Raw genomic sequence first — 14020 nt, forward strand, 5'->3', positions numbered from 1 at the left:
ACTGGCCCAACGCTCTAACCACTAGGCTACCTGCCGCCTTCTCGCACCTATACGCTCTCCTCCTCTCATCTTCTCCCTTCTCTTGTGGACTTCACAAAACCGCAACACACAGCCTACATCGTTGTCACCATATTAGCTAATAGAACTAACGTGTTAGTAAACCCGCTACAATCATGCAGTAACGTTAGTGTACAGTCACTAAGCAGTTTGTCACTTACACAGGCGGGTCCCAGTGGCAATAAATTAATAAAACCAAAAGCTTACCTTGACTTGCAAGAGTTCCAGTGTTGTGTTGGATAGTCATAGCCAGCTAGCTAACATAGCATCCCTCTTTTTGAGCACAGTGTTTTGTTTGGTGGACAACATGTCAGTTCATGCTGTAAGAGCTCTGATAGGTTGGAGGACGTCCTCTGGAAGTTGTCATAATTACTGTGTCAGTTTATGGAAGGGTGTGAGAACCATGAGCCTCCTAGGTGTTGTATTGTAAGTCAATGTATCCAGAGGAGGATGGGAGCTAGCTGTCCTCTGGCTACACCGTGATGCTACCCTACAGAGTGCTGTTGAGACTACTGTAGACCATTGCAAAAAGTGTGTTTTAATCAGTTATTTGGTGACGTGATTATATTTAGTGTAGTTTTATCTAAAAAGGATAACTTTTTTTTAATGTTTTACTATTTTTATGAAATTCACTGAGGATGGTCGTCTCCTTCCTCCTCTGAGGAGCCTCCACTGCTGGGAATCTGTTGGTCACAGATACACTTCAAAAGTATGTGGTCACCCCTTCAAATTAGTGCATTCGGCTATTTCAGCCACACCCGTTGCAGACAGGTGTAAAAAATTTAGCACACAGCCATGCATTCTCCATACACCAACATTGGCAGTATAATTGTCCGTACCGAAGAGCTCAGTGAATGTCAATGTCATAGGATGCCACTTTTCCAACAAGGCAGTTTGTCAAATTTCTGCTAGAGCAATCCCAGTCAACTGTAAGTGCTGTTATTGTGAAGTGGAAACGTTAGGAGCAACAACGGCTCAGCTGCGTAGTGGTAGGCCACACAAGCTAACAGAAGGGAACCGCTGATGCGTGTAGAGTGTAAAAATCGTCTGTCTTCAGTTGCAACCGTCACTACTGAGTTCCAAACTGCCTCTGGAAGCAACGTCAGCACAATAACTGTTCATTGGGAGCTTCAAGAAATGGGTTTCCATAGCCGAGCAGCCGCACACAAGCCTAAGATCACCATGCCAAGCGTCGGTTGGAGTGGTGTTAAGCTTGCCGCCATTGGACTCTGGAGCAGTGGAAATGCATTCTCTGGAGTGATGAATCCCGCTGCACCATCTGGCAGTCCGACGGACAAATCTGGGTTTGGCGGATGCCAGGAGAACGCTACCTGCCCCAATGCATATAGTGCCAGCTGTAAAGTTAAGTGGATAAGGAATAAAGGTCTGGGGTTGTTTTTCATGGTTTGGGCTAGGACCCTTAGTTTCAGTGAAGGGAAATCTTAACGCTACAGCATCAATGACATTCTAGAGGATGGCAACAGTTTGGGGAAGCCTGTCTCCTGTTTCAGCATGAAAATGCCCCCATCCATACAGAAATGGTTTGTCGTGATTGGTGTGGAAGAACTTGACTGGCCTGTACAGAGCCCTGTCTTTTCTTTTGTCGACTTTTGATAAGTTTACCAACAAATTAGCTGTTTTTAATCGCGTAAAAATATTGGATGGAAACCTGGTTAGTCTCGCTCTGTCTCTCTCCCCCTCTCTCTCTCTCTCCTCTCATACAAACACCCATATATTCACACATTCAATCACTGTCATTTTGTTCTTTCCTTCCCTCCCTCTCTCTTCCCCTCTCCCTCCCTCCCTCTCTCACTCCATGTACCTCGGTCTCCCCTCCCCTCCCTCTCTCTCCTTCCCTCCCTCTACCTATCTCTGTCTCTCTCCCTCCCTCTCTCCATCTATTTCTGTCTCCCTCCCCCTCTCTCACTCGCTCCCCTCCTTCCCTCTCTCTCTCTCCCCCGCCTTCCCTCTCTCTCTCTCCCCCCCTTCTTTCCCTCTCTCTTTTTCTCTCTCTCTCCCTTTCCCCCTCCTCTCCCTCCGTCCCTCCCTCCGTCCCTCCCTGAGAATCTGATCCTCTTATTATCTGGGCCTCTCCAGATCGGGACAGTTTGATAAATGGCTTGCTATATTTTCCTTTGATGTTATTAGGACACAAATCCACTGGCTGTCATTCAGGGCTTCTGGTGTTGTCTGTGTGTGTTTGCCGATCCTGCCTCTGATGAATGGGCTCAATAAATAAGGAGCTGCTACAGTTCATATATCACAGTGGGTGGAGCTCAACTACTGTATGTGTGTGCCTCTGTACGTTAAAGAGGACTCCCTGAACCGATAAAGACAGATAAAAGGTGTTTATGAGAGATTTTTGTTGGAATTGAGCTACACTTTTTGAAGGAAGCTCTCTTAAACACATAAGGGATGACTGATCAAGAGAACGGATAACCGTGATCATTTGTTTCCTGATGATACAACACTGTAGCATTCAGCACCAAACTAGTTTAAAGGGTAGGAAACATGAGTTTTTACTCAACATTATAACAACAGTGTGGTCAAAGACTTAGTTGTAGTTATGATCTGGTTACCTATAAGTACAAACATAGTTAATGTTTTTGGGTAATTACATATTTATTAATTACCTTATTTCTGGATATCTTCTAAACGACCCACAATGCGCTATTTCTCAACATCATATGGAGGATCTACTCTGTGCTACCGAGTTCGTATGCTAGCTCGGTAGCTAGTTCAAGTTGGCTAATGTTAGCCACTAGTCATGCTAGCATGTACGCTGAACAAAAATATAAACACAACATGCAACAATTTCTCAATGAGTGACATGTCTGGTGAGTTTGAAGTCCATGGAAGAACTGGGACATTTTCAGCTTCCAGGAATTGTGTACAGATCCTTGCGACATGCGGCCGTGCATTATCATTCTGAAACATGAGATGATGGCGGCGGATGAATGGCACGACAATGGGTCTCAGGATCTCGTGTACGGTATCTCTGTACATTCAAATTGCCATCGATAACATGCAATTGTGTTCGTTGTCCGTAGCTTATGCCTGCCCATACCATAACCCACCGCCACCATGGGGCACTCTGTTCACAACGTTGACATCAACAAACCGCTGGCCCAGTGAAGCGCCTGCTTCCCCCTTGCTTTGGTTGCTAACTCAGCCTGCACTCTTTTAAACGTTTTACCATCAGATGGGCCCCAGCCTTCAATCTGTAAGTCTCTGCTCTCTTTTTGCTTTTAATCTGCGCTTATGTTTTGGTTGTGTTGTGTTCTAGCTGGTCTCCAGTAGTTGAGCTTTAGTTTGCCAACCATAACCGTAGTGGTTGGCTAGGCTAATAGCTAAATAGCAAACTTTAGCTGGCTGGCTAACTAGCTGCTGGCTAAGATAACTGCATATAGCTAACATTCTTTGATAAATGAAGCTGTAAGCTAGGTGTTGACTCATGCACTGCTAACGTAACATTAGTAGCCTGGTGGGGCTAAAGTTAGCAGGCTAACAGGGCTAACGTTAGCAGGTTAGTTGGCTAGCAACCTTTCAAGTTGATTTCTAACAATTCAAAAGTATTTGCTGAACATTTTAATTAAAACCAGTAGTCATGAGTGCAAACGATTTGGTTTAATTTGAAGTTATACATTTCAAGTTATTTCTCTTTTTTTTTTTATATTTTATTTTTGCATTTTCCAATTAAGAACATTCAAAACAAAAGTGAAAATATGTTACACAACAAAGGACAAAGTGACGGTAACAGACGAGCGTAATAAAAAAAAATATATATATATACGGGCATACATAATACATAAAAAACATACATGATACATAAATCATAATAAAATTAATAAAAATAATAATAATGAGACATTGATTCATATGGTCACCTGCTGTAAGCTACATATTATACATTACGTGTGAAACATTATATAAGAATTATATAGAGATTCAATCAATGTGATGTGAGGGGAGATTCTCCATATAGTCAATAAAAGGTTGCCAAATTCTGTAAAATGTCTTTAACTTATTCCTCAAGCAGTAAGTGATTTTCTCCAGTGGGATACAACTATTAACTTCCGATAGCCACATTGCCACTGGCATTTCAAGTTATTTCTGTTGGAGTTTGCATTATAGTGGATAGGCTGGCTTGCTGGGTCTTCCATATTACACCAATTCCCGGGAAAACATTTTCCGACATTTCTTTGTCATTCTTCTGAATTCTGATTAGCTTTATGTCATAACTCGAAAAAAAGAAAAGTGAGGACTTGAGACTTTTGATGCATATACTAATACAAATGTTTGTTACATCTGGTTACATTTATGCTACCTAACCTTTTAATATGAACCTATTAAAAAAAGGGCAGAAGCCTCTTCTTTGAAATGCAGTGTGTGTGTGTTTGTGCAGCTATGCAGTATGTCAGAGTTCAGTGCCATTGTCTTTATGGGATGTGATTGCTGTTCTTGCTTTCAGATGTGACCTTTTTATGCTGAGAAATTGATTATACGCCGCCGTAGATGTAGGGTGGCTTTCCAGAATGCATAGTGGTCTGAGACACTCACTTCCCGTCGCAGCTGTTAATGCAATGAGTGATCGCACACACACACACAGTGATCCAGTCAGAACACTTCCTGCCACCCGTTGGCTAGCTTGGTGAAGGATTTAGGCCTAGCCTAGATGGTAGTTTAACGTAGGCATACCTAAGAAGATATCATAACCATAGTGTTCTGTATTGTGTCTGTTAGTCTTTCTGAGATTTATTTGTAGCACAATATATTTATTTGTAGTACAATAACATAATATGAGGAGGGGTTGTAACATTTTATGTACTGTGCATTTTTATGTACTGCACATTTAGCCGCAGCAAAGGATAGTACCAAAAATGTTACAACCCCCTACTGGTCAAAATGCTGTAAGTTAAAGGAAAGGTTCACCCATTTTCAATGTTATATTGTTTTTATGCATCGCTGAGTGATGTTCTATCGATTCCCTGGGTCATTTCATGTTTTCATGTGTACCAGTGAGGAAAAAAGTATTTGATCCGCTGCTGATTTTCCACAAAGTTGGCTGCTTCAGTGTCGCTCTGGATAAGAGCGTCTGCTAAATGACGTAAATGTAAATGTACCTGAGTTATTGGCATTCAAGCGGGCAGCAATTCGGCTGGTATGACGTAGCACTGTGATAAAGTCTCTCTCACTACATTGGAAGTTAATAGGAATACAACTTTTACATTGTGAAAACGTCTATCATACATGTCAGATTTCAATACTGGCTGATGTCATAACTCGGGAGGATGTCTTCTCATATTTTTAGCGATATTCCTACCTGAGAACTTTGTAATTTAATGGAGGGTCTAGCACATTCTTCCTATCTGTCTGTATGTTTAGTCCAGGGTGCATTGCAAGGTGCCATTGTCAGAGATATTATAGAAAGGAGATTGGAATCAAATGAAAGAAGGAGCGTATAATGCCCCACCCAGCAGGCTGTCGACCAATCTCCTTCCCGTTGTCATGCTGCGTCACGCAGTTGCTAAGCTATTGGTCAAGCATTCCCGTCTCAAAGTATGTTGATAAACGTGCCTATTTTCCTTGAAAGTATGTAATGTCACAATTCCAAAGCTAGACAATGTTATAGACAGCAAGTTAATTATCTCACATCTCTGTAAAGATTTGTAATGTTGTACTTCTTGGTGACGAAATGTGTGCTAATGTTGGGTTTTTGAGTTAGCGCCCAATAGACTCCCGTACACACGCTACTTGTCCCAGAATCACCCAGAATGCACCGTGCGGCCCATTGATGTGGCATGGGCAACGTTTTCCATCTCCTCAAAAGTATGTCTGCCGTTGCGAATGTTAGACTCCACTCTGTGAGGCATCTTCAGGTTGAACATGGTGAGATTAGGGACTCCTAAATTGATAGTGCAGTTTGTTTAGGTGATTTTACAGCTAACTAGCTACTTTACATGCTGATATTATCTTTGGTGTTATTGTGTGTAGCTATGTTTGCTAGCTAGCTAGCCAGCCAGCCCGTAGGGAGAGCATTACATAGTTGACTTGAGCTGCAAAAGATTTCCACAACGATTTTCCATGTTGTTACCAACCATATTATTACACCAAAATGAAACATTTGTTCACAAAAAATATTGTTCTCACATATTAGTGTTATTTAACACTGTAAATTAAAGGAATGAGTGGTTTTTGGTGGATTTTTCCGTTAAGATTTGTGAATTTTGCATTTTAAATTTTGCCAGCTATCCTTTTAACTAACGGTCCGACTGCATGCTATATCACACCTACCTTTGTCTGTGTTTCCTGCTAACACCTTGTTCCAGCTGCGCAGCAACACTATCTACAATGGAATGCACTTACACTTCTCCTCCTTCCTCTCCGCACCTGTATTCACACTTCCCATGTTTCCCCTTTTCTTTCTTTCCCTTCCCTTTCTTTTCCCCTCCTTTTGTCTGTCTGCCTGTCTGTCTGTCTGTCTGTGTGCAGGTGACTTCTATTCCCTTCTGTCCAAACTCCTAGGCGAGAGCGAGGACGTAGTCCACGTGCATAAGTATACGCCCGGCGAGGCGCAGAGTGCCCAGGCGAAACTGGTGGCTCAGATTGATAGCATAATTCAAAAGAAGGACCTGGGCTGGCCCAGTCCCAGGCTAGGCTTCCTGGACAGAGAGGATGCTATACTGGTGAGGGACAGAGTGCACAAGTTTCACCAGTTAGAGGCTACGGCCAGGCCTCCCGGGAGCAAGCTAATGCCAGCTAACGCCCTGGTCGAGATTGACGATGATGATGAAGAAGAAGGTGGGTTTTCCGGGGGGGTGACATCAACCGTGTTTGGAAGACGTCTTTTTGCTTTGGCATGTTTCAATTCCAAGGCATGCCCTTTTATGTGAATATTTTTTATTTTTTTTAACGTTTATTTTTATTCCCATGTCCTCCTATTTCATTGCGCTCATTAATCAGGTATTGTGAGGGTCCGCATAATCACCCAGTGTTGGCGCTATAGCCTACATGCTGATGAGACTGAAAGTGTAGCTGGTCCAGGGATAACTTTAGGCTCTGAACGAACTGGTTCAGATTAAGAGACATGCAGCAAAGGCTGATTCCAGACCAGTGTTTAGCATGCCCGATTTTGGCTCAATTCTCAGAGGTGATTTGATTGAAATTATTAGACCATTTTTTAAATACATACAGTACTTTAAGGGCCCTCCGCCACGTACAATTTTTAAGAAATTCATCAAGATTAACACAAAGCTTAAAGGAGTTGAAATAAGACTAGTTTAGGACTTCCTGGTGTGTTTCTTTCCCCTTTGTAACGTCCCTCTCTTTGTTGTTAAAACAAAGCTTGCTGACAGCTGCAAAAAAAATCTAATTGAACGTTTCGCTTGAGTAGGTTCCCTTACTCAATACCAATTGAGTTGTTTTTTTTTGTCTTTTGTACCAACCAGCTGTTAGCGGGACGGAGCTCTTGTTGTGACTTGCTCAATTCCAGTTTCCATGTCAAATCTCAAATGACATCAGGGATATGTCCTATCGGCCCGCCTGTCCCGGCTCTATCAATCCGGTGTGGAAAATCCAATTACCAACACAAACTGATGTAAATTAATTTGATTTCATGCATCTGCTCCTGTTTCTGGGCGCGGTGGAGAGAAGACCGGTTGGAGTGCCTTGTCCCCCGGCCAGACTTTAACCAACTAATTGCCATTCCTCTCCACATCATACCGTGAATTATTCATACAGCAGAGAGGCTTTCAGCTGTTTGTCTGAGGGTTGGTGCCCCAGTCGTACCTTTGAGTGCAGAAACTGCCTAGGGAAGTCAGCCAGCCAGCGTGGAATGGAGTTGCAGGCAGTGAATGTTGGCATATTGAACATCGACTGGGTCGTGTGGTATTTGCAGATGTAAATCTGTGTTTTTCTGTGAAAGAGGACTTCCGGGAAATACCAGTAGGATATTTGAAAAGGGCTTATGTTCTATATGATGTCTTCATATTCATTACGTAAGCCCAGCATAAGCACTTTACATAATCATTCATTACTTGTCATGAATCGAATTGAAGTAAACTTTTTTATTGTTGTGAATGTGAAACCCTTTTAAGGCTTTGGCCTAGCGACTTTTCAACCACGTTTTAAGCACATACCAAATCCACTCATTGATTTTTGATTGACAATGCCATCCCCGCGTCATGATAGGTTCTTTTCAATCATCAAACCGTTTTTATAAGGCGAAGAAGTGTCCTGAGATGTTCACTACACCTAATTGCTTAGCCAGTGCTGGTGTTTACGTTCAACTGGACGTTTGACCTTTTGACCCCATTTACAGTACAGTAATGCCTTCTAGCCAAATGTCGTTCCAACCTACAGTTCACAATGTCTCTCTTGCAGCCGTTGAAGTTGTTTTGTTTTTATTTATCAGAAGTTTGCAGAGTATGTTTGTGGTTGTGTGCGACATGCTCACGCTTCATTATTCTGTAGATTAATATGATTACATGCATCATTACATGTTATTGCACTCTGCTCTGTCTTATTAGCCCTATAATGAAAACCTCAATGTGGTTTCATTTCATTAGCTAAACTGTTGCAGTTAATTTTTATCCAATGCTAGCAATTTCGAAAATGTTTTTGGTCGAGGGCCATAAGACATGCTTAACATAAGCTTTGTCTCATTATGTGTTTACTTATGTCTAGTAATTGTCTACAGTGAATGGTCTTTGACCTAGTTACCATATCAACGAGAGAAGAGCACGAGCAGGAAAATCCACTCAAGCAACTAAATGTGAATAGATTTTTCAGGCTAATGCGTCAATATTAGCCAGAAATGTGTTTACATACACTTCCATTAGACTCACAGCAAACTTTTATTTGAGCTCAGCGGTCATCCTCCACTGTCCTCTCAAGCAATTCCAAAAATGGTGTCTTGCTGAATGCAGATGTTTTTTTATTTTTTATTTAACCTATATTTATTTAGGAAGTCTCATTTGAAGTCAGAATACTTATTTTACAAGGGAGACCTGGCAATGTACAGTGTGTGTCAAATCATTCCACTTTAGATTAATCCAAACTATTAGCAGATTATCTAGATTAGGAAACAGTGGGTGAGGACGTGAGAAAGGAGATCATTGCACCGGGGCGGCTAGGAATCTCTTTGGTTTACATTACCCCATGCTAGCGAACGACTTGCCAGATGTCATTTTTCCCTCCTTTGAAATGACCCTATGGCATTGTTAAGCTGACCACAGGTTTCTGGCGTTCCTCTCTCTCTCTGTGTTTGTGTGTGTGTGTGTGTGTGTAGAGTACCATCTGGAAGAGGTGACGGACTGGCCAGAGAGCCCACTCCAGCTGGGTCAGGTGTCCGGTTTGGCCCTGGACTCAGACGACAACCTGGTCATCTTCCACAGGGGAGACCACCAATGGGGGGTCAAGTAAGTAGCTATGATGATGTTACATATACAGTGAGGAAAAAAAGTATTTGATCCGCTGCTGATTTTGTACGTTTGCCCACTGACAAAGAAATGATCAGTCTATAATTTTAATGGTAGGTTTATTTGAACAGCGAGAGGCAGAATAACAACAAAAAAATCCAGAAAAACGCATGTCAAAAATGTTATAAAATGATTTGCATTTTATTGAGGGAAATAAGTATTTGACCCCTCTGCAAAACATAACTTAGTACTTGGTGGCAAAACCCTTGTTGAGTTGATGCCAAAGAGCTCCATTTTGGTCTCATCTGACCACAACACTTTCACCCAGTTGTCCTCTGAATCATTCAGATGTTCATTGGCAAACTTCAGACGGGCATGTATATGTGCTTTCTTGAGCAGGAGGACCTTGCGGGCGCTGCAGGATTTCAGTCCTTCACGGCGTAGTGTGTTACCAATTGTTTTCTTGGTGACTATAGTCCCAGCTGCCTTGAGATCATTGACAAGATCCTCCCGTGTAGTTCTGGGCTGATTCCTCATCGTTCTCATGATCATTGCAACTCCACGAGGTGAAATCTTGCATGAAGCCCCAGGCCGAGGCAGATTGACAGTTCTTTTGTGTTTCTTCCATTTGCGAATAATCGCACCAACTGTTGTCACCTTTTCACCAATCTGCTTGGCGATGGTCTTGTAGCCCATTCCAGCCTTGTGTAGGTCTACAATCTTGTCCCTGGCATCCTTGGAGAGCTCTTTGGTCTTGGCCATGGTGGAGAGTTTGGAATCTGATTGATTGATTGCTTCTGTGGACAGGTGTCTTTTATACAGGTAACAAGCTGAGATTAGGAGCACTCCCTTTAAGAGTGTGCTCCTAATCCCAGCTTGTTACCTGTATAAAAGACACCTGGGAGCTAGAAATCTTTCTGATTGAGAGGGGGTCAAATACTTATTTCCCTCATTAAAATGCAAATCAATTTATAACATTTTTGACATGCATTTTTATGGATTTTTTTGTTGTTATTCTGTCTCTCACTGTTCAAATAAACCTACCATTAAAATTATAGACTGATCCTTTCTTTGTCAGTGGGCAAACGTACAAAATCAGCAGGGATCAAATACTTTTTTCCCTCACTGTACAGTCGTGGCCAAAAGTTTTGAGAATGACACATTTTAATTTCCACAAAGTTGGCTGCTTCAGTGTCTTTAGATGTTTTTGTCAGATGTTACTATGGAATACTGAAGTATAATTACAAGCATTTCATAAGTGTCAAAGGCTTTTATTGACAATTACATGAAGTTGATGCAAAGAGTCAATATTTGCAGTGTTGACCCTTCTTTTTCAAGACCTCTGCAATCCGCCATGGCATGCTGTCAATGAACTTCTGGGCCACATCCTGACTGATGGCAGCCCATTCTTGCATAATCAATGCTTGGAGTTTGTCAGAATCTGTGGGTTTTTGTTTGTCCACCCACTGTTGAGGATTGACCACAAGTTCTCAATGGGATTAAGGTCTGGGGAGTTTCCTGGCCATGGACCCAAAATATGGATGTTTTGTTCCCCGAGCCACTTATTTATCACTTTTGCCTTATGTCAAGGTGCTCCATCATGCTGGAAAAGGCATTGTTCGTCACCAAACTGTTCCTGGATGGTTGGGAGAAGTTGCTCTCGGAGGATGTGTTGGTACCATTCTTTATTCATGGCTGTGTTCTTAGGCAAATTGTGAGTGAGCCCACTCCCTTGGCTGAGAAGCAACCCCACACATGAATGGTCTCAGGATGCTTTACTGTTGGCATGACACAGGACTGATGGTAGCGCTCTTCTTGTCTTCTCCGGACAAGATTTTTTCCGGATGCCCCAAACAATCGGAAAGGGGATTCATCAGAGAAAATGACTTTACCACAGTCCTCAGCAGTCCAATCCCTGTACCTTTTGCAGAATATCAGTCTGTCCCTGATGTTTTTCCTGAAGAGAAGTGATTTCTTTGCTGCTCTTCTTGACACCAGGCCATCCTCCAAAAGTCTTTGCCTCACTGTGTGTGCAGATGCACTCACCCTCCTGCTGTCATTCCTGAGCAAGCTCTGTACTGGTGGGTGCCCCGATCCCGCAGCTGAATCAACTTTAGGAGACGGTCCTGGTGCTTGCTGGACTTTCTTGGGCGCCCTGAAGCCTTCTTCACAACAATTGAACCAGTCTCCTTGAAGTTGTTGATGATAAATGGTTGATTTAGGTGCAATCTTACTGGCAGCAATATCTTTGCCTGTGAAGCCCTTTTTGTGCAAAGCAATGATGACGGCACGTGTTTCCTTGCAGATAACCATAGTTGACAGAGGAAGAACAATGATTCCAAGCACCACCCAACTTTTGAAGCTTCCAGTCTGTTATTCGAAATCAATGAGCATGACAGAGTGATCTCCATCCAGCCTTGTCCTCGTCAACACTCACACCTGTGTTAACGAGAGAATGACTGACATGATGTCAGCTGGTCCTTTTGTGGCAGGGCTGAAATGCAGTGGAAATGTTTTTTGGGGATTCAGTTTATTTGCATGGCAAAGAGGGACTTTGCAATTAATTTCCGATTCCTCTGATCACTCTTCATAACATTCTGGAGTATATGCAAATTGCCATCATACAGACTGAGGCAGCAGACTTTGTGAAAAATAATACTTGTGTCATTGTCAAAACTTTTGGCCACGACTTGTACTGTTATACTGTTTCCCTACTGTATTGTTTATCTGAGAGAGGACCACTGTCAACGCCTCGCCAATATCCAATGGTAGAGCGTGGCGCGAAATACAAAAACCTCAAATGCAATAATTTCAATTTTTCAAACATACGACTATTTTACACCATTTTAAAGACAAGACTCTCGTTAATTTAACCACATTGTCCAATTTCAAAAAGGCTTTACAGCGAAAGCAAAACATTAGATTATGTTAGGAGAGTACATAGCCAAAAACAATCACACAGCCATTTTCCAAGCAAGCATATATGTCACAAAAACCCAAAACACAGCTAAATGAAGCACTAACCTTTGATGATCTTCATCAGATGACACTCTTAGGATATTATGTTATACAATACATGCATGTTTTGTTCAATCAAGTTCATATTTATATCCAAAAACAGCTTGTTACATTGGCATGTGATGTTCAGAACATGCATTCCCACCCAAAACGTCCGGTGAATTTACTAAATTACTCATCATAAACATTGACAAAATACATAACAATTATTTTAAGAATTATAGATACAGAACTCCTTTATGCAATCGCTATGTCAGATTTTAAAATAGCTTTTCGGCGAAAGCACATTTTGCAATATTCTGAGTACATAGCTCAGCCATCACGGCTAGCTATTTTGACACCCGCCAAGTTCGGGGCTCACTAAACTCAGAATTACTATTAGAAAAATGGTATTACCTTTGCTGATCTTCGTCAGAATGCACTCCCAGGACTGCTACTTCCACAAGAAATGTTGTTTTTGTTCCAAATAATCCATAGTTATGTCCAAATACCTCCTTTTTGTTTGTGTGTTCAGGTCACTATCCAAAGGGTAACGCGCTAGCGCATTTCGAGACAAAAAAATTCAAAATGTTCCTTTACCGTACTTAGAAGCATGTCAAACGCTGTTTAAAATCAAATGGTATTTTTCTCGTAAAATAGTGATAATATTCCAACCGGACAATAGTGTATTCATTCAAAGAGGAAAAGAAAAAACAGCACGGTCGTGTGCATGCGCATATCCAATCTCTTTGTCACCAGGCAGACCACTGAGAAACTGAGCTACTATACTCTGCCCAGAGACAGGAGACGCCTCAATCCGCTTTCTGAAGGCTTTAGAGAGCTAATGGAAGGAAGCCTTAGAAAGTGCTACGTAACCCCACAGATACTGTAGTTTTGTTGGAGAACCAAAAGAAGAACTACAAATTCTCAGACAGGCCACTTCCTGCTTGGACTTTTCTCAGGTTTTTGCCTGCCATATGAGTTCTGTTATACTCACAGACACCATTCAAACAGTTTTAGAAACTTCAGTGTTTTCTATCCAAATCTACTAATAATATGCATATTCTAGTTTCTGGGCAAGAGTAGTAACCAGATTAAATCGGGTACGTTTTTTTCATCCGGCCGTGAAAATACTGCCCCCTATCCACAACAGGTTAAAACAGAAAAAGGTTGTCTCTGCTGCCAAGAGAAGGGCCTCTAAAATCGTGCCATTGCCCACGTCAGGGTTTCCGTTAGCCGCTAATGGCCGTAAAAAAAATATATTGAAAAGCCGATAAATAAAATTGGCACCGGCCAATTGTCCAGGAGAAGAGAAAAAATCCCATTTCTAAATAATGCTTTTTAGCCTATTCCAAATCAAATCAATTCAAAGTTTATTGGTCACGTGCGCCGAATACAGCAGGTCTAGTTTTTATTTTGGAGATGTTTGATGTGAGTCACCTTACAGTGAAATGCTTACTTACAGGCCCTAACCAACAGTGTGATTTTTAAGTAAAAAATAGGTTTTCGGCGACATAAATACCAGTTGATGTAAATATATTTGACCA

The 14020-nt window shown here is 41.9% G+C and overlaps 1 protein-coding gene across 3 annotated transcripts in view; it reads left to right on the forward strand.

Annotated features, from left to right (window-relative positions):
* pam (peptidylglycine alpha-amidating monooxygenase) overlaps positions 1–14020 on the forward strand; it is a 144978-nt gene that overhangs the window by 85950 nt on the left and 45008 nt on the right. For 2 of the 3 annotated variants that reach the window (XM_029710422.1, XM_029710423.1), the window contains exons 16-17: positions 6550–6858; positions 9347–9476. In XM_029710422.1, coding sequence (XP_029566282.1) covers positions 6550–6858; positions 9347–9476 — 439 coding nt within the window. The remainder of the gene's footprint in view (positions 1–6549; positions 6859–9346; positions 9477–14020) is intronic. The other variant, XM_029710425.1, reaches the window with a different exon arrangement.

Source organism: Salmo trutta, chromosome 23 (genome assembly GCF_901001165.1).
Source record: "Salmo trutta chromosome 23, fSalTru1.1, whole genome shotgun sequence".
Classification (NCBI taxonomy): domain Eukaryota; kingdom Metazoa; phylum Chordata; class Actinopteri; order Salmoniformes; family Salmonidae; genus Salmo; species Salmo trutta.